The sequence below is a fragment of the Oryx dammah genome, unplaced genomic scaffold (assembly GCF_014754425.2).
Source record: "Oryx dammah isolate SB20612 unplaced genomic scaffold, SCBI_Odam_1.1 HiC_scaffold_19, whole genome shotgun sequence".
In the NCBI taxonomy this organism is placed as follows: domain Eukaryota; kingdom Metazoa; phylum Chordata; class Mammalia; order Artiodactyla; family Bovidae; genus Oryx; species Oryx dammah.
In genome coordinates, this window is record NW_024070203.1 from 50,100,841 (window position 1) to 50,119,258 (window position 18,418).

Genomic DNA, 18,418 nt, shown 5'->3' on the forward strand with positions numbered 1-18,418 from the left:
GAAATTTGTGCTGATGAATGTTAATTAGACTTCTTGTGATGATAATTTCACAATATATACATATATAAAAATCATTAAGTTGTACACTTGAAACATATATTGTTACATATCAATTCTATCTCAATAAAAGTTATAATATTACACATTGTCAGTTTTGGTTCATTATTTGAATAAATTTGATCATATTAATTTTTGAGATATATTAATAGCTCTGAATAAACTCCAGGGAAATCATTTGACTTTAGTGGTCAGTAGTTGTCTCCAAGTTCCATCTAGACACGATATTTTGTCTGGACTTTGGGTCTAGATGACACTGGTGAAACAATAAAGATTTGTGAGGAATAACCATGCTGTATTGTAGAACTTTAAATAACAATGGTCTAATCTTGCTCTTTCTTTTAGTCAGGAAGTAGAAGAGAAAGAACTTTAGGAAATGGTAGCATCCTTTCTTGCCTCTTTTTTGTTTGTTACTAGCAAACCCAGTAAGCTGAAGGGTTTTTTTCCCTTACACAGGTTTGGGATGAAAATCTTGCAAAGTCTGCAGAGGCTTGGGCAGCTACCTGCATTTGGGACCACGGACCTTCTTACTTATTGAGATTTTTAGGTCAAAATCTATCTGTACGAACTGGAAGGTAAGAAATAGTTTCACTGATACTGTTTATCCAGATAACTTTTTATTGCCTATGGACTCCAAGTGTTAGGAGCACCAATTTCAAGTAATATCTACAAGTATTTATTGAGAACTCACTATATGTCAGTCACTGATGCTTGGCCTATGACTGTTTTAGATGTCTTCAAAAATTATTTAAATTTTTAAAAGAACCTAAAAAACCCCCCAGCTTTCACCCTTGGGACACCATCCCTTAATTTATGCTACACTGCTGCTGCTGCTGCTAAGTTGCTTCAGTCATGTCCAACTCTGTGTGACCCCATAGATGGCAGCCCACCAGCCTCCCCTGTCCCCGGGATTCTCTAGGCAAGAGCACTGGAGTGGGTTGCCATTTCCTTCTCCAATGCATGAAAGTGAAAAGTGAATTCTACACTAATCTCCCAGAATCTTTGAAAGAATCAGGTTGTATCCTTATCCTCTCTCTTCTAGCTCAGAAAAATCCCTTGATAGTGGCAGAAGCCATTATTGTGTATGCAGCTTTCCCATGTTTGCATATTCCTACATATGTGTTATACAAATTCAATGTATTTACACATATATGTATATATACATATGCACATATATGTATATGCAAGTATATGCAACTGTGAATAAAGCTGCTTCCAGCAACAGGATAATTTTTCTACACTGTGAGAGGTCATCATCCAACATTCAAAGACTCATTCCCTTCCATACAGGGGAGAAAAATTGGGTATATTCTCATTAAATTAAAATGATACAACTTTAAGGGGAAAAAACACTCTGAGTCTAGTATCACAGTTTTTTTTTTTAATCTATTTTTTAATTATGTATAAGATTCTAGTGGAAGACATTTCTGACATTGGTAAAAACAAGGTAAAGATGATAATTCCTGAAAGATTTGCGTTTCTCTTTTTGAAACAACCAGACTCATACTTAAACAAATACAGGATCACTTGCTCCAGGCCTGAACATTATCATATTTGGCTCTACTGGGAGGAATAGAGGATTCTGCTGGGTGGTGATGGTTATTGTGAAGGGGTGGATATGCTCTTGATTTGCCATTAATAGCCTGCAAAAGAACAATTAACTTGTAATTTAATGTGAGCCCACTATATATTGCCACCGTTGTACTGCGAGTTCTCATTGTGTTTCTTGATATTTAGATACCGCTCTATTCTCCAGTTGGTCAAGCCATGGTATGATGAAGTGAAAGACTATGCCTTTCCATATCCCCAGGATTGCAATCCCCGATGTCCTATGAGATGTTTTGGCCCCATGTGCACACATTATACACAGGTTATTTTGTCTTGTTCAGTTCTGATTTATTCTTTTTTTAAAAAATGCTCTTTCTATTTTGGTGAACCTGCGTTTTCTTAACTCCTGATTCTAATAATGATATATCGGTTTATTTTCTCAGATGGTTTGGGCCACCTCCAATCGAATAGGATGTGCAATTCATACTTGTCAAAACATGAATGTTTGGGGAGCTGTATGGCGCCGTGCAGTTTATTTGGTATGCAACTATGCCCCAAAGTAAGTATCTGGTTGGCTTCTACTTCCTGAAATCCTTAATGATGTTAAATATCTTCAGTCTGATAGATATTTTTAACAGGTAAATAATATGAGTAAGACTTAACTAACAAGCTCAGATCCTCAAATCTTCCATCTTCTCATATATTAGAAAAGTTAAAAGCTGAAAGATTTCACAAGGATTCTAGATTAAAATTTGGGGCAAGACAATTTGTGATTTGAAGATTCACTAAATTCTCCTCCTCATCTTTCTTTAGACCTGGTAATTATAAAATAAAAATATGCTTCTAGGCTTTTGATAGCTTATATAAAAGTCTCAGGCAAGGATCTTCTAGGGAATTTATCAACACCACAGTATTCTCATCAATCATTCCTAGAATGTTGGCTTAACTTTTTCACTAGGAAAAGAAAACAAGCCCTTCTTCTTTCTTTTAAGGGTAGAATTAAAATCACAGTTTATTTTTTCCATAGGTGGTTAAGGAGGCATTCAGAATCAGAAGGGAAAATTTAAATGCTATGACATCTTTTTAATGAAAGCTGTGCCATTATTTAAACTTCAGTATAAAAATTTAGTAATTTCATCCTGTGGCACACATAAAATTGTATATTTCATATTGTGAAAATTGATCAGATATTGTAAAATATAGTTGTATTTTATATTTATGAGCATTATTTTGTATTATGAGGATAAACAAACATTTGTTAACATTTGATAAAATGCCTTTTTGATAACAATGACTCTTTGGATAAAGTGTTCCAGTATTTATACATGAGTCTTTTCCCTTTTGGAGTAAATACTAAAATGTGCAAAGGATTTATGACACGCCTGGTGTCTTCCAAAGTAAGTCCCAAACAAAGATTTTTCTCCAGCTTTGCCAGTATGGGGAGGGAATGAGAAAACGTTTCACAAATAACTGCATTACTCATTTATATGGTCTTATGCCAGGGGCAGTGTTTTTGCAAAGTTAGAAAAATAGCGATTTTCCCAATGGTCCCCTCTCCACAGTTATTAGAATAGTAAGATTTGGAAAGTAAAATGTGACTGCATCATGAAAAGCATTAAAACTGTGCATTTGTTTGATATTTTCAGTTATGCACCTTATATTTCCCTATTAAGACTCTAACTCTTCTTTCTGACATAAATAGGCCAGGCAGTTCTCTAGTGAAAGAGGCTTTTATTACATTCATTTGGCTATTCTGTTTTTGGCCAATGATGGGATTTTTGCAATATTATTGATGAGATGTCTGATTGTTTTATGTCTAAGAGATTAAGATATTGTGTTAGTATGGTGTATTTGCTGTGACAGAGAACCATTTTTTGAAACAGGCAGTGAAGAAAGTTTAAAAATTCTGACTGATAGTTGAATACCAACATGAAGTTATCTCAAGCCTACCTGTTTTTCAGGGAAAAATGAAACACAGGGTTGGGTGGTGGTGGGGGGGCGGGAGAGGGGTTGAAGAGAAAGAGAGAGAAATGAGAGAATGAAAATGAATTAGCCTGAAAGGATAAAAATTAAAATATGTTTTTCCATTGACTGATTTACTATTGAATATGGGGCTTCCCCAATGGCTCAATATTTTAGCTTTTCCACTGTTGTTTTATCTTCAACCCTGACTTCAACACACCACATTTTCTCCTGACCATTCAGTTTCCTTCACACTTCTGGCTCTGTGGTTATGTTAGTACTGTAGTTATAATCACCATGCTACTGTAAATAAATTCATTGCTTCCTCCATCAGAGCTAAAAGAGCTTAGTAACAGTAAGACATTGTGACTATTTTTATCCTAAATGCTGAATTTGGTGTATCATTATGGCCATCAAGATGAAGGAAAATATTGACAACATTCAGTTAAATGTGTTCAGCATTATTTCAAAAAATTAACAGTATTGCTAAAAAATTATAACTGTGAGTTTACATATGGGAAACTGTTTTGGAATCATCTTTAGTGGCTGCTTCAGTTCAGTTCAGTTCAGTTCAGTCGCTCAGTCGTGTCCGACTCTTTGCGACCCCATGAATTGCAGCACGCCAGGCCTCCCTGTCCATCACCAACTCCCGGAGTTCACTCAAACTCATGTCCATCGAGTCAGTGATGCCATCCAGCCATCTCATCCTCTGTCGTTCCCTTCTCCTCCTGCCCCCAATCCCTCCCAGAATCAGAGTCTTTTCCAGTGAGTCAACTCTTCCAATGAGGTGTCCAAAGTACTGGAGTTTTAGCTTTAACATTATTCCTTCCAAAGAAATCCCAGGACTGATCTCCCCTAGAATGGACTGGTTGGATCTCCTTGCAGTCCAAGGGACTCTCAAGAGTCTTCTCCAACACCACAGTTCAAAAGCATCAATTCTTCGGTGCTCAGCCTTCTTCACAGTAAACCATTATTCTCTTACTGAGTTTTCCGTGTCTCATTTTATGAATACTGAGAATCTAAACTATTCAACTTTAGAAAGAAATCCTTTGAACTCTTAAAACCTATTTTTTGTGCTTATGACAACTTCTTGCTCATGTCACCATTTCTAAGCCTCCCCAAATTGTATATATACTGTATATGGGCTTCCCAGGTGGCCCTAGTGGTAAAAAAAACCCACTTGCCAATGCAAGAAACATAAGAGAGGAGGGTTTGATCCCTGGATCGGGAAGATCCCCTGGAGAAGGAAATGACAACCTATTCCAGTTTTCCTGGAAAATCTCATGGACTGAGGAGCCTAGTGGGCTACAGTCCATGGGGTCCTAAAGAACTGAACACAATTGAGCGACTGAGCACATACACCCTTATATATGTGTATATATATATATATATATATATACATATGTATGTATTTGTATATATTTTACTATCTTTATAATAGCATTAACATGAGTTTTTAAAAAATACATTTAGGAGGACATAGCGTATGTGTTCTGGAAAGCTGCAGTAAGAAAGAGGCAGCTGTGGTGATGGATAGAGCATCAAGTCAGATGTGGGTTGACTAATAATGTCACTGTGCATTGTAAATTATTGTAAATTAACATGATATTAACTTACTCAGAAAGAAAGTATTTTTAAAGTAAGATATATAGAATAAATTGCTACAGAAATAAGAAATGCGTGTAACTTTCAGTGCTTTTCTAAAAATGACACACTTCTGAAAATGTCATCACACGTCAATGTGTGATCATGTGCTTAAGGACAATTAGATTTTTAAAAATGAGCAAGTAACACTTATGCTCTCTTCTTTTTTTTTCCTAGGGGCAACTGGATCGGAGAAGCACCATATAAAGTAGGGGTACCATGTTCAGCTTGCCCTCCAAGTTATGGAGGGTCTTGTACTGACAATCTCTGCTTTCCAGGCGTAACGTCAAACTACCTGTATTGGTTTAAATAAGTTTATCTTTTCCTCCAGGAAATATAATGGTTTCTGGGAATCATAGGCATATATATATATTGAGTTTTGCACATATTATACATATTTTATCATAATCTTGTTTTCCTTTTATTATTCATTGTAAAGATTAGTGTTTATCTTGTATGTCTGTTTAATCCTTTGAGGTAATCAAACATCCATTTCTATTTTCTGACCTCTAAGTCTAAATTAAAATACTGTGTATGTAGTATTGACATAGTTGATGCATCCAATTCCAAAGCTTGTTTTCCAAAGAAATTATGTTACATTCCTAACAAATAGAACATATATTTGGCCTATAAATACACATACATAGATGATGTAATACATAGATAATTTGATTTTGTAGTTAACTTGGAGGAATTTTTTAAAAATCCTATTCGAAACAATATGTTAGGTGGTAGGACATCTCCTGCACCCATTTCTTTAATATCCCAAAACTGATCATTTGCAAACTACTAATAAAACTCCATGATATCTAGATATAATAATTAAGAACCACAGATTTCATTATGGAAGTATTTTATTTGGGTCCACCAAAAGATATTCTCAATTTATGAAAGGTTGAAGACATTTATTTTGCTTAACCTCTTTTATTGTACCAGTAATCATGTGTGGAGTGGCTATGATGGGCAAGGCACTCTGCTAGTTATGTTCTGATCATGCAAGGATAATAAGACATAATTCCTGTCTTCAAGAAGCTCACAAAAATATTCAGGAAATAATGCAGCGTAATTATTGGGTTGTCCAAAAAGTTTGTTCGGATTTTTCTGTGATGTTATGGGGAAATGAACTTTTTGGCTAACTCAATATCTGCTGTAAAAATGTTATTTGTTAACAAATTGATTTTTCATGTAAATTTGAGGAAGTGAATCCAACGATGTTCACATAGGTGATAGGCCACACCATGTAATATAAGTCTCCTGGTTAGCATGAAAATGTAGCTATAGTACTTGGAACTAAATGAGGCAGGGAAGAATGAACAACTGTGAGTGTAAATAGTTGATTTGGAAGGTGGAAAGCAAGACCTAAGTGAACTGACGAGGTCCAAGAGAAGTAAGATTCAGGAGACAGGCATGCAAACCCACGGAAATAGGGTTACTGTGCACACGTGCACACACACAAACACACACGGAGAGCCTCAGAAAGGCATAGCCTGAAGGTTTAATACACCTTGAAGCCTGTGAGCAGGAGGTGAGGGATACCAGAAAGAAACACGCAGGTGCCAAGGATATTTCCTGCTCTCCAGTCTATTCAGCGTGATGATCCTTGAGCATCATGTGGAAAATCTCATGTTACACACCACAGACAGCTATGATTTTGTGAAAGGGGCCTCTTCAGATGATTTTCTAAGCACTAATTACCAAATTTTATTACCATATCTAAGTAGAAGAATACCTTTCAGTTCTCCATTAAGTTTGCGTGTGTGCATGCGAAGTCGCTTCAGTGCTGTCTGACTCTTTGCAACCCTGTGGACTGTAGCCCACCAGCCTCCTTTGTCCATAGGATTCTGCAGGCAAGAATACTGGAGTGGGCTGCCGTTTCCTTCTCCAGGGGATCTTCCTGAATTAGGGACTGAACTTGCATCTCCTGTGTCTCCTGCATTCGCAGGTGGATTCTTTACCACTGAACAAACTGGGAAGCCCCAAAAGTGAAGCATGGTGGAAAGCACATCACTGTGAAAATTTCACTCATGTGATTTTGGAAATATTTATTTTCAAATCACTTTCAGAGAGGAGAAATTCAACACATGGATCAAGACACTTAACACATTACATTTTACACATGCATGTGTGCGTGTGCATGTGTGTGTGTGTGTGGTTCAAGTTATATAATGCTGCAGTAGAATTACAGAATCAGTAAACACAGTTAGTTCCAGAGTACAAATAACAGAAGGAAGCTACTTGTTTAAAATTCCCTACACATTTGCAGTTTTTTAGTGTAGATTCATTGAAACATGACAGATAGTTAATTAAATCCAATGGGGGATTATCCAGCATCTGGAGCTCAGGTTTTCATGATGACAAATAATTGGCCAGATTTCTTTCACATACTGAATCTGACCAAATGTTTTCCTATCAAACAACTTTGCTTTTGTGGGAACATATATAGTCTTTATTAAAAATAAGTATTTTTGGAGACTAATATGAAGAACAGAAATAACAGGAAGAGTCAGGTCTCAAATCAACTTTTAGCTAATATACACAGGCAATTGGAGAGAAAGCTCATTAGTGGGATTTTTGTTTGCTTTATCTAGATAGTCTTTCTTGAGTTTCCTAAACTAGTTCTACAGAAGTAGTAAAATAACTATTAAACCAAAAAAAGGCTATAATCAGTTCCATCCTATTGCTGGTTTACTTGTGTGGCTTTATTTCTCAGGTCTCAAAAAGAATAATGATATTTGCCATGTGATTCACAGAAGTTCATTTGAAGGTAAAATTACCATATTAATAGAAAATCATGAATATTAAAATTATCGTTAATGTTGTGAAGCTTTTATTTGAGATAAAATTAAGTCTTTCATGAGCTCCTCTTTGGCAGAAATTCTGTCTTATCTTTGTGTGTTTATACCAGCTTCTTTTATAATGGCTATAGTGTAATAAGTTTTTATATGAATGGGTTTTTAGAATTAACTCAACAGTCTAGTATTGCAAGAATTAGAGGAACCTCACCTTTCCATGTTTCATTAAGACAAAAAATGTCTTAAATACAAAGCTTTGAGTGCATCAACAATCCAGATAAAGCACCAAATATATCAGATTAAGACTAGGAACGACATACTCATAAACTTGTACACAACAGTCCTTTCCAAATATAAGTTTATTTATAACTTAACAACTGAGCTGAAAATGTAACGGGTATATTTGTTATTCTATCTGTGCTTCTTAAAGTTAGTAATATAAAGTGGCCATGTGAAATGTTTTATTTTCTAGGCTAAACCAAATGAACATTTGCTTGAATCAACCCAGAGTGTCATACTTTTCACAGCATGCAACAATGGTGCTAGGATAGCTATTTCTCACTGTAACTCCCAGAGGGAAAAAGGGTCTGGGCATAAGCTATTTCATGAGAGCAGCTTTAAATAGTATTGAGGTTTTCATGTCAATAGGTTTCATTCGAAATGGTGATTGGCATACATATTCTACAGCATTGAATTTTATCTTTGGTATGGATTTTTCATTACATCCTTTATTCAGTAGAAAAATTTTTTAAAAATTCTGTCATAGCATCAATTCTTTTGGCTTCCATGTCATCAAAAGACTGGAAAAATTACAAGTTGATCTATTAAACTGATGGATTCCTTTACAGAGTTGTATTTGAGTTGTGTAGGCACACTCTTAATGTTCCTGGTTATGGTAGGTAAGTTTGCTTTTAAAATGTGGCAGAAACAATTTTCATTGTTTATCATGTTTTGTTTTTTCCTGTCCAGTAGTCTAAGCAGCATCACTTCCGTGGTCTGTTAGGACTTCCCTACCAAGTTCACTTGGCAGTTCATTTGAAACTTTTGTGGAAATACTCATTTGAAAGTTCCATGAAGTTTTAGCACAGAGCTGACCAAACAGTAGGGAAAATTCAATCAGTATAATTTACTCAGAATATTTGAATTGAAGCAATATATATTTTCCTCATTAGTATATGCTTGTGTTAGATCAACTTATAACATCTACATAAGCAATCAAAAACATATTTCAGTTTAGTACTCAGTCGTGCCTGACTCTTTGTGACCCCATGAATCGCTTTAGGCCAGTTCAAGTGTTCTGTGTTCATATCCTGCTTATTAAGTGAATACATAAGTTAAACAGATCATTTGAATGTATTCAGGAAGGAAAAGTCATGCTTCAACTGGGGTCTGTTTTCTCCCCCTTGTATAACAACATTCCCAATGTTCTGCAGTAGCACAGGACACCAGTCTTGGATGGAAGAAAGCCGTTTCCTATGGAAGTGTTTAGGGAGACTAAAATAGATTTCTGTCAACGTCTAATATTATCTTTGTTTTATATTTGCTTTTTTTTTGTATTGTTATATGTGTGAGGGAAGACATTTAAACACATGCAAAATGATTTTTTAAAATTCTGTCATCCTTTAACTTTGACTTATGAGAGGCCAGTCAACACAGTTCACTCATTAATGGTGCTGAAAATTCATTACAACCACCATATACTTGCTTTAATTTTGAAGTTTCTTTGCAATTAAGGTTTTTAGTAAGTGTGAACTATCAGTATCTAATCTGGTGCTATATATGTGGTGCTAAATGAATTGTTAGTGTTAGTAGATTAAAAAGTCTCTTTTTATTCATAGTTACAAATGATGTCCTTTCAATTCCTGATTTAGAAATATTAATAACATCCTGTTAAATGAATCTTAACCAAAATAAGCCAGTGCGCTCTATTTTTATATAATAATCCAACATTATTTGGGTGTTACAGAATGTAAATATATTTCTTAGAAGTTATCTATCTTTTTAAAAAGCATTTTTAAACTTGGAATGTAAAATTCAAGTTATCAACTAGAGTACACCTACACCAACTGTGCTTCAGGCACTGGCACCCTCTGGTGGTTGTAAGAACAAATTCTTGATGGCAACTTGGCCTGCCAATAAAACCATTTCTTCAGTTCAATAAAAAATTAAGTTGCATAATATTAAATTCTTGGATACTCTGTAACTCTGATGCAATTAAATATGCTTGATTCTATTTACATAATTTTCTAGGAGGGTAATACATATATCTTGATATCCATTTTCCTAAATAATAATTTTTTATGGCATTCTAGTCCTGAGGTGCTTATTAACAGTGTTCTTTTTTGAACTAGGTATTAATAAAATATATTTTTAATTTTTTTACATCATAAATACGGTGAGAGGTAAAACTAGTGAACAGAACTATGTGTTTCACTTTCAGAAGTGATCATTTATTTTTATATATTGAAACAATTTCATATATCAAAAGATTCTCTCTCCATTTTTACTTGTTGATCTATAATTTGATAATGCTCTTTGGTCATACTATTGAGCTAATGATGACATTTTATTGTTCTATTCAAATTCCTTCTGGACTTAAAAATATACATAAAAATTTAGGATTATATCCTCTGTAACTAATGAAAGCAACATTTTTAGATAACCTTTCACTTGAGTTGTGCAGTTGACTAAGTGTGATAATCTGTTTCAACAAAGATATTTCTTAAACTGTGTTAGCATAACCAAATGAAATATATTTTAAAGCAGTTTCCCATGTTAGTATTTTCAAATTTATTTTAAAGCAATAAACTCTTTGTATGATCTCAATCCTACACAAAGCTCCAATATATAATATGCATAACGTGGACTAAACCTTCTCCAGTGCCTTGAAAGTTTCTTCTGAGGCCTAGGATTCCATAAAACCACTAGGAAAACATTGATCAAAGTCATCCAGTTCTCCCCATTTTCTCAAAGAAATCAACTAATTAAAGACAAAAAAAATGGAGACCCTAAAAGTTTTGCAATGGTTACCTTCAATTCTTAAGTACCCACTTCACTTTGCATGTGTTAGAAGTCAAACTAATTGATGGAGCATTTAACCCTGATTTTAACTGGTGCTTGGTTATAGATTACAGTATCTTGTGCTTTGTTATTTGACAAACAGAATTTTGGTACCATAATACTTTGAGAATTAGAGATAATTGTGATGCACATAGAACATGTTTAAAAATATCTGAATGTTTCAAATATGTACATAATCCTAAAATTGATTGTATCATTTTAGATTTTTTAAAAGATTTGATATTTTTTATTCGTTACCTAATACTGTGGTAGTAAAAGGTGCCTTTGATGTTGTGATATAATGTCATGAATGTGTACATACATTAAACCTGTGTAAACCTCTGACTTTATAAAGCATAACAAGTGTAGCTTTTTAAGCCCCACTATATTATTTTTCCTTCAATAAAATATTATAATGAATTGTTTTGTGTTTAAGATTTTAATTCATAATGAACTCATTTCCTGATTTTCAATAGTTTTACAATAGTAAAACTTTCTTGCCTTCCCTGCCTCCTTCCTTCCTTCTTCCTTTCTTTTTTTATTTAATTCCACAAAATATTTTGAGACCCCAATGCAAAAGACATTTCCATGGAGAAAGAGGAGCAGAACACTATGTTAAGAAGTTCTGGCTGAGAAAAACTGCAGTAGTTAAACATAAATATTTCCATGTTTCATACTGAGGGTAAGAAGAGAAACCATAGGCATTCCTGTGGGGGATGCACCATGTCTGGTCACTAGTTGGACCAAGAAGGCTGGTGTTTTACAGATGGTTCTGCCTTGCAGCAGGCAAATTTTCCCTCTGGTGAGACGGGAGAGCTCCCAGGCCAGTTCACCGTTGATGTTCAGTTGCTAAGTCTGCAACCTGAACAGTAACATGCCAGGCTTCCCTGCCCTTCACTATCTCCCGGAGTTTGCTCTAACTCAGGTTCATCGAGTCAGTGAAGCTATCTACTCATCTCATCCTCTGCCACCCCCTTCTCCTCTTGCCCTCAATCTTTCCCAGCATCAGAGTCTTTTCCAATGAGTTGGCTCTTCTCATCAGGTGGTCAAAGTATTTGAGCTTAGGCTTCAGCATCAGTCCTTTCAATGATTATTCAGGTTGATTTCCTTTAGGATTGACTGGTTTGATCTCCTTGAAGTCCAAGGGACTCTCAGGAGTTTTCTCCAGCACCACAGTTTGAAGGCATCAAATTTTCAGCACTCAACCTTCCTTATGGTCCAACACTCACATCCATACATGAATACTGGGAAAACCATAGCTTAGACTATTTGGACCTCTGTCAGCAAAGTGATGTCTCTGCTTCTTAATATGCTGTCTAGGTTTGTCCTAGCTTTCCTTCCAAGAAGCAAGTGTGTTAATTTTATGGCCACAGTCAACATCCACAGAGATTTCGGAGTCTAAGAAAATAAAATCTGTCACTGCTTCCCCTTTTTACCCTTCTATTTGCCTTGAAGTGGTGGGACCAGATGCTATGATCTTAGTTTTTTGAATAATGAATTTTAAACCAGGTTTCCCACTTCCCTCTTTCACCCTCATGAAGAGGCTCTTTAGGTCCTCTTCACTTTCTGCCATTAAAATAGTATCATCTGCACATCTGAGGTGGTTATTTCTCCCAGCAATCTTACTTGCAGCTTGTGATACATGATTCATCCAGCCCAGCATGTCGCGTGATGTACTCTGCATCTAAGTTATTAATAAACAGGGCGACAGGACGCAATTTTGTTGTACTCTTTCCTAATTCTGAACCAGTTGTTCCATGCTCAGTTCTAACTGTTGCTTCTTGATCCACATAGAGATTTCTCAGGAGACAGGTAAAGTGATCAGGCATTCCCATCTCTTTAAGAATTTTCCACAGTTTGTTGTGATCCACACAATCAAAGGCTTCAGTGTCATCAATAAAGCAGAAGTAGAGTTTTTCTGGAATTCCTTTGCTTTCTCCGTGATACAGCGAATGTTGGCCATTTGATTTCTGGTTCCTACATTTGTTTAAATATGTTACTTATCTCTGTGTCATAGTGCACACATACTAGTGCCTAGAAAACTGTCTAGTGTCTATTAGCATGTGGTATGTTTATATTGTATATAGTGGGATGCAAGATCCAGAACTTTCTACAAACAAGGGTGCACAACCAAACAGTTTGGAGGAAACAGGTCTCAAGGCTGGCAGCTTCCCAGCATGTTTCTCTGCTTCCACCTTTCTCTCTGATAAGCCCACCACAATATGGCATCTGCATTGCTCTTTTTGAAAATAAAGCACATCTAATGACTTTCCTACAAAACACCTTCCAAAGACATCCCCAAGCATTTAATAAACCACATTGCTTTATCACCACTTATGGCTTGGCTGGCTTCTACCTCTTTCTCCAACATCCTTCTTTCCTATTCTCCCTGCAGCTCACTGTGCACCGACTTCTCTTCTTCCCTTTTGCCAAGTTCATCCCCATCTCAAACTTTTCTCTTGTTCTACAAACAGACTGGGACATTATTCTGCCAGACAGACACAAGGATTTCTTTCTCTCTCACTTCAACATGGGCCCCCTTCCAATTGACACTTTTCTGCCCTCCATATCTCTCCCACCAGAATGTAAGCCTCTTGAAGGAAGGAAACTTGCTTATTTATTGCTGTATTTATTGATGTATGTCCAGACCCTAGGTTCATTTCAGTTCAGTTCAGTCACCCAGTCGTGTCTGACTCTTTGCAACCCCATGAATCGCAGCACGCCAGGCCTCCCTGTCCATCACCAACTCCCAGAGTTCACTCAGACTCACGTCCATCAAGTTGATGATGCCATCCAGCCATCGTCTTCCCCTTCTCCTCCTGCCCCCAATCCCTCCCAGCATCAGAGTCTTTTCCAATGAGTAGGTAAGGGCCCAGTAAATATTTGTTAGGCAGACCAATGAATGAATGCAGTTGTAAAGGTTAAATGAAGTAATTATGTAAAGCACTGCATGCACACTCTTCCTGATCAGGAATAAACAAAAAAAAAATCATTATTTTTGCCATCACTATAATTTTTTCATGGTGTTCTTAAATATGACAAGGGATCCATGGGTTCTCTATCCCTAGAGAGTATGTGCTAACACAATTAGTTTACCACATAAACAATTAAAGAACCCTATTTTCTCAGAAAAGCAGTATTTTTTATCCTTTAAATGACTTTTTTAAAAGTCTGAAGCTAAAATCAGAATTAATGTCTTTTGAAGAATAGGTCCATGCAGTCTAAATGGTTAACTTAAGATATGGATTGCTTGAAGAAACATTTTTATGTTGGCCCCTGATTTCACCCTCATATGTCAAATGAATGTGGCAACCACTACACTGCAGAAATAGATAAGACTTCATTTTTATTTGAAGAAGAATGAGGCAAATTATGCAGATTTTGAGAAAAGAGCAAGGAGTTCTTCAGTCTTTCCTCCATTATTTGTGCTGTAGAATGAGGGTAGGCCAGAGAGGGGAAAAAAAAAAAAAAAAAGAACAAGTGAGAAGTATGTGAAGGGCTGCATTTGCTCAGTGATTCCATTTGAATCAAATCAGGAAATAATAGAATTGATTTCTATGTTTGAAATCTGGGTCTTTTCCCTGTAGCTTTAGTGAGGTGCTGAGCACATAACACAGAGGGAGTAAGAATTCTATTTCAACTGGATTCATGAACTTAAGACATTAAACCAATTGAAACAGTCATATAGAAAAGAAAAATCTAAGAACATGAGATACCTTTTTGGAGATAGAAAACAAAATGACATCATATTATATAGTATAATTATGATATAAATAATATTTATATTAATGCTTTCAGGTAAATTATAAATAATTCATAAAATATAATGTCTATGTATTTTAATATTTTTCCCAGTTATTAAAAAGCAGCCTCATAATAGTAACAGGTAGACCTTTGTTATCTTTATGGATAAGGAAACATGATTTTTCAGTAGTGCTTCTCAATAGAAATGATGTTGACACTTGGGTGGGAAAATATTTTGTCCTGAGGGACTCCCATTCACAATAGGCATTTACCATGCCTGAATCCTCAAAACACAAAATGCCTTTTAGAATTTTCTCCAGTTTTCCCAAAATGTGACAACCAAATTACCTGTATACATTCTTCCTGGAGGTGTAAGGGTGGAGTAATACCCCTAAGTAAAAACCACTGATAGAGACATTCATGAGTGAAAAATCAAAACCAAGCAAGTCTGACTGATGCATCAAACTCCTATATAGGCTGCTCATTCCTGTATGTTGTAATTATGCACAGTCACACAGTTTCTTCATGGTGTATTTTATTTTCAACTATGCGTCATACTCTTTGGGAGCTATGCACTGAACAAAAGAGATAAAAATCCATGCCTCATGCAATTTACATTCTGGAGAGGAGGATCAATAATGAGCAAATACATAAGACATGGAACGTTATCAGAGGTCAATAAATGCTACGGAGAAAAGAGCAGGCAGGATGAGGCATGGAAAATGTGGGAAGGGAGGGGACTCAGTTTCACATATGGGGTCTGGAAAGGCCCAACTATGGTAACATTTAAGCAAAGATGTAAAAGATTTGAGAGAGATAGCCATGTGGAATCTATTCCTGGGCACATACTATGTGGAGCTTTGTGGGAAAAGTTTCCAGGCAGAGGAAGAAGGGAGCCCTGAAGCCTGCTTGGTCCACAGACTCAATGGAGTAAAGAAAGAAAGCAGTATTGGAAGGAGGGCAAAGAGGTCGTGGAATCCTTGGTTCAGTGGGCCAGACCATTGCAAGGGCTTTAGTTTTTATTCTGAATGAAATGGAAAGTCATTGACAGTGTCATAATCTGACACATTCAGAAGGACCTCTCTGGCTACTATGTTTGAATAAGCCATATAGAGTCAGAGAGACAGAGAGAACATTTATCCTTTCTTTCTCTTGTATTTCCATTCTTCTTCCAAGCCCAGGATAACACAACAGTCACTGTCTTATCACTTTTTAGACCCTCATTACTCAGAATCATAAATATGCCATTTATATTCATTGACTTCAGATACTCGTTATCCACTTAATCCTTGAAAGAAAAGTATTAGTCAGGCAATCGTGTCCAACTCTTTGCAACCCCATGGACTGTAGCCCACTAGGCTCCTCTGTCCATGGAATTTTTCAGGCAAGAATACTGGAGTGGGTAGTCATTCCCTTCTCCATGGGATCTTCCCAATCCAGGGATCAAACCCAAGTCTCCTGCATTGCAGGCAGATTCTTTTACCGTCTGAGTCACCAGGAAAGCCTAGCCTTAATCCTTGAGGTCTTTTAATTCATTTATTCCACAAATATTTATCAGGCACCTTTTACATGTCAGGTACTATTAAAGATAAATGTCAGACTAAGTCCCGCACACCAGAAGCTTACATTGCAGTGACAAGGGGAAAAATAAACAGACCAATAAATACATAATTAAAATCCCAGTGGAGATAATTATTATGAAGAAAATTAAACAGGGGAAGGAGGGAGAGGATGGAGATGTTTTTAGACAATGATGGTCCGGAAAGACCTCACTGAGGAGGTGAAATGTGAGGAAATACAATAATGATGTCTGTTCTTCATCAGATGAACCTGCCTGGGGAAGATTTCTGTGATACAGTTATTGAAAAATAGCTAGCACTTATTTTCTTCAACTTTTCCGCTGCATCCAAAATAGTAATTCATTCCATTTTTAAAATCTCTTCTCTTTGCGTTCTGAGGCCAGACGAGAAGTACAGAATGGCCAAGGAGAGTACAGAATGGGATCTTCAGTGGTTCAGATGAGAAATAATGAAGTTCTAAACTGAGTTTATAAAATTAAATTTATTACTAAATGAGTCTTTCTGAGGCCAGCCTTGACATGTAACTAACTCCCCTGTTAGAATACTTTCCTTTGCATCTTACCTATTATCAAATAAATGCAAACAACATTTCCTTCATTTAACTTCTCTTATGCAGAGGAGAAGGTTTATATTTACAGTTTTTTCCTGCTATGTTTTACACACCTTTTCTAACGGAATCACTCATATCCTAACCTACACTTGCCAACATTTCTTTCTGGTCTTAGGTGGCTTACATTGTCTGGATGTGTATGTGTGTGTGTTATATGTGTGTCCTTCATAACACAAACTCTTCTCATATGGCTTTAATGTTACCTTGTTTGGAGATCTTTGGTTTCCCACAGTTGAAACCTTGTACTGTCTCTTCTGAGCACCAATAGCACTTGAATGGCACCCCACTCCAGTACTCTTGTCTGGAAAATCCCATGGTTGAGGAGCCTGGTAGGCTGCAGTCCATGGGGTCCCTGAGGGTCAGACACGACTGAGCGACTTCACTTTCCCTTTTCACTTTCACTCATTGGAGAAGGAAATGGCAACCCACTCCAGTGTTCTTGCCTGGAGAATCCCAGGGACGGGGGAGCCTCGTGGGCTGCCGTCTATGGGGTCACACAGAATCGGGCACAACTGCAGTGACTTAGCAGTAGCAGTAGCAGTGGTCAAGTCAATTGCCACAGTATTTCTGCTGTAGTCACAGATCTGCAGGTACATGAGTGACCAACAGAGGCCGCTCTTGTAATTATCTGTAGCAGCACACTTCTGTTGAAAATTTACAGGAATTTAGAAGGCTTATATCATAGGAACATCTAGTATTTCTCTTGCATTACTTATATTAAATACAGAAGTGACAGTCAGGGCATGTTACAGAAACTATGTGAATGATTTTAGGTTTCCCAACCTTTGAGAAAGTAATGCAATTCATTCTTCAGGTGTACTGGCAAGTGGGTGGCAATTTTCTGAAAGATATTTCAGAATAAAGTTGAAGATAAATACTGACTAATTAAGACTTCGAATAATTGACATAGAATTGTGAATATTAAAAATGGTTCAATGCTACGTTGTTGTTGTTCAGTCACCCAGTCATGTCTGACTCTGCAACCCCATGGACTGCAGCACACCAGGCCGCCTTGTCCCTCACCATCTCCCGAAGTTTGCCCGAGGTCATGTCCATTGCATCGGTGATGCCATCCAGCCATCTCATCCTCTGACGCCCTCTTCTCCCCGCAATCTTCCCCAGCATCAGGAACTTTTCTAATGAGCCGTCTGTTCACATCAGATGACCAAAATACTGGATGGAGCTTCAGCTACAGCATCAGTCCTTCCACCGAGTATTCAGGGTTGATTTCCCTTAGGATTGACTGGTTTGATCTCCTTGCTGTCCGAGGGGCTCTCAGGAGTATTCTCCAGCATCACAGTTCAAAGGCATCAATTCCCTGTCATTCTGCCTTCTTAAGGTTCAGCTCTGACAACCATATGTGACCCCTGCTATACTTTCTGTTTACTAAGAAGTATTTTTAAAGCTGAATCAGATACAGG

At 36.8% G+C, this 18,418-nt stretch overlaps 1 protein-coding gene across 2 annotated transcripts in view; it reads left to right on the forward strand.

Annotated features, from left to right (window-relative positions):
* Positions 1–11,483, forward strand: part of PI15 (peptidase inhibitor 15) — a 35,968-nt gene extending 24,485 nt beyond the window's left edge. For both annotated transcript variants that reach the window (XM_040262072.1, XM_040262071.1), the window contains exons 3-6: positions 514–632; positions 1,795–1,927; positions 2,049–2,164; positions 5,389–11,483. In XM_040262072.1, coding sequence (XP_040118006.1) covers positions 514–632; positions 1,795–1,927; positions 2,049–2,164; positions 5,389–5,524 — 504 coding nt within the window. In that variant the 3' untranslated portion in view covers positions 5,525–11,483. The remainder of the gene's footprint in view (positions 1–513; positions 633–1,794; positions 1,928–2,048; positions 2,165–5,388) is intronic.
* Positions 11,484–18,418: the final 6,935 nt, after the last annotated feature.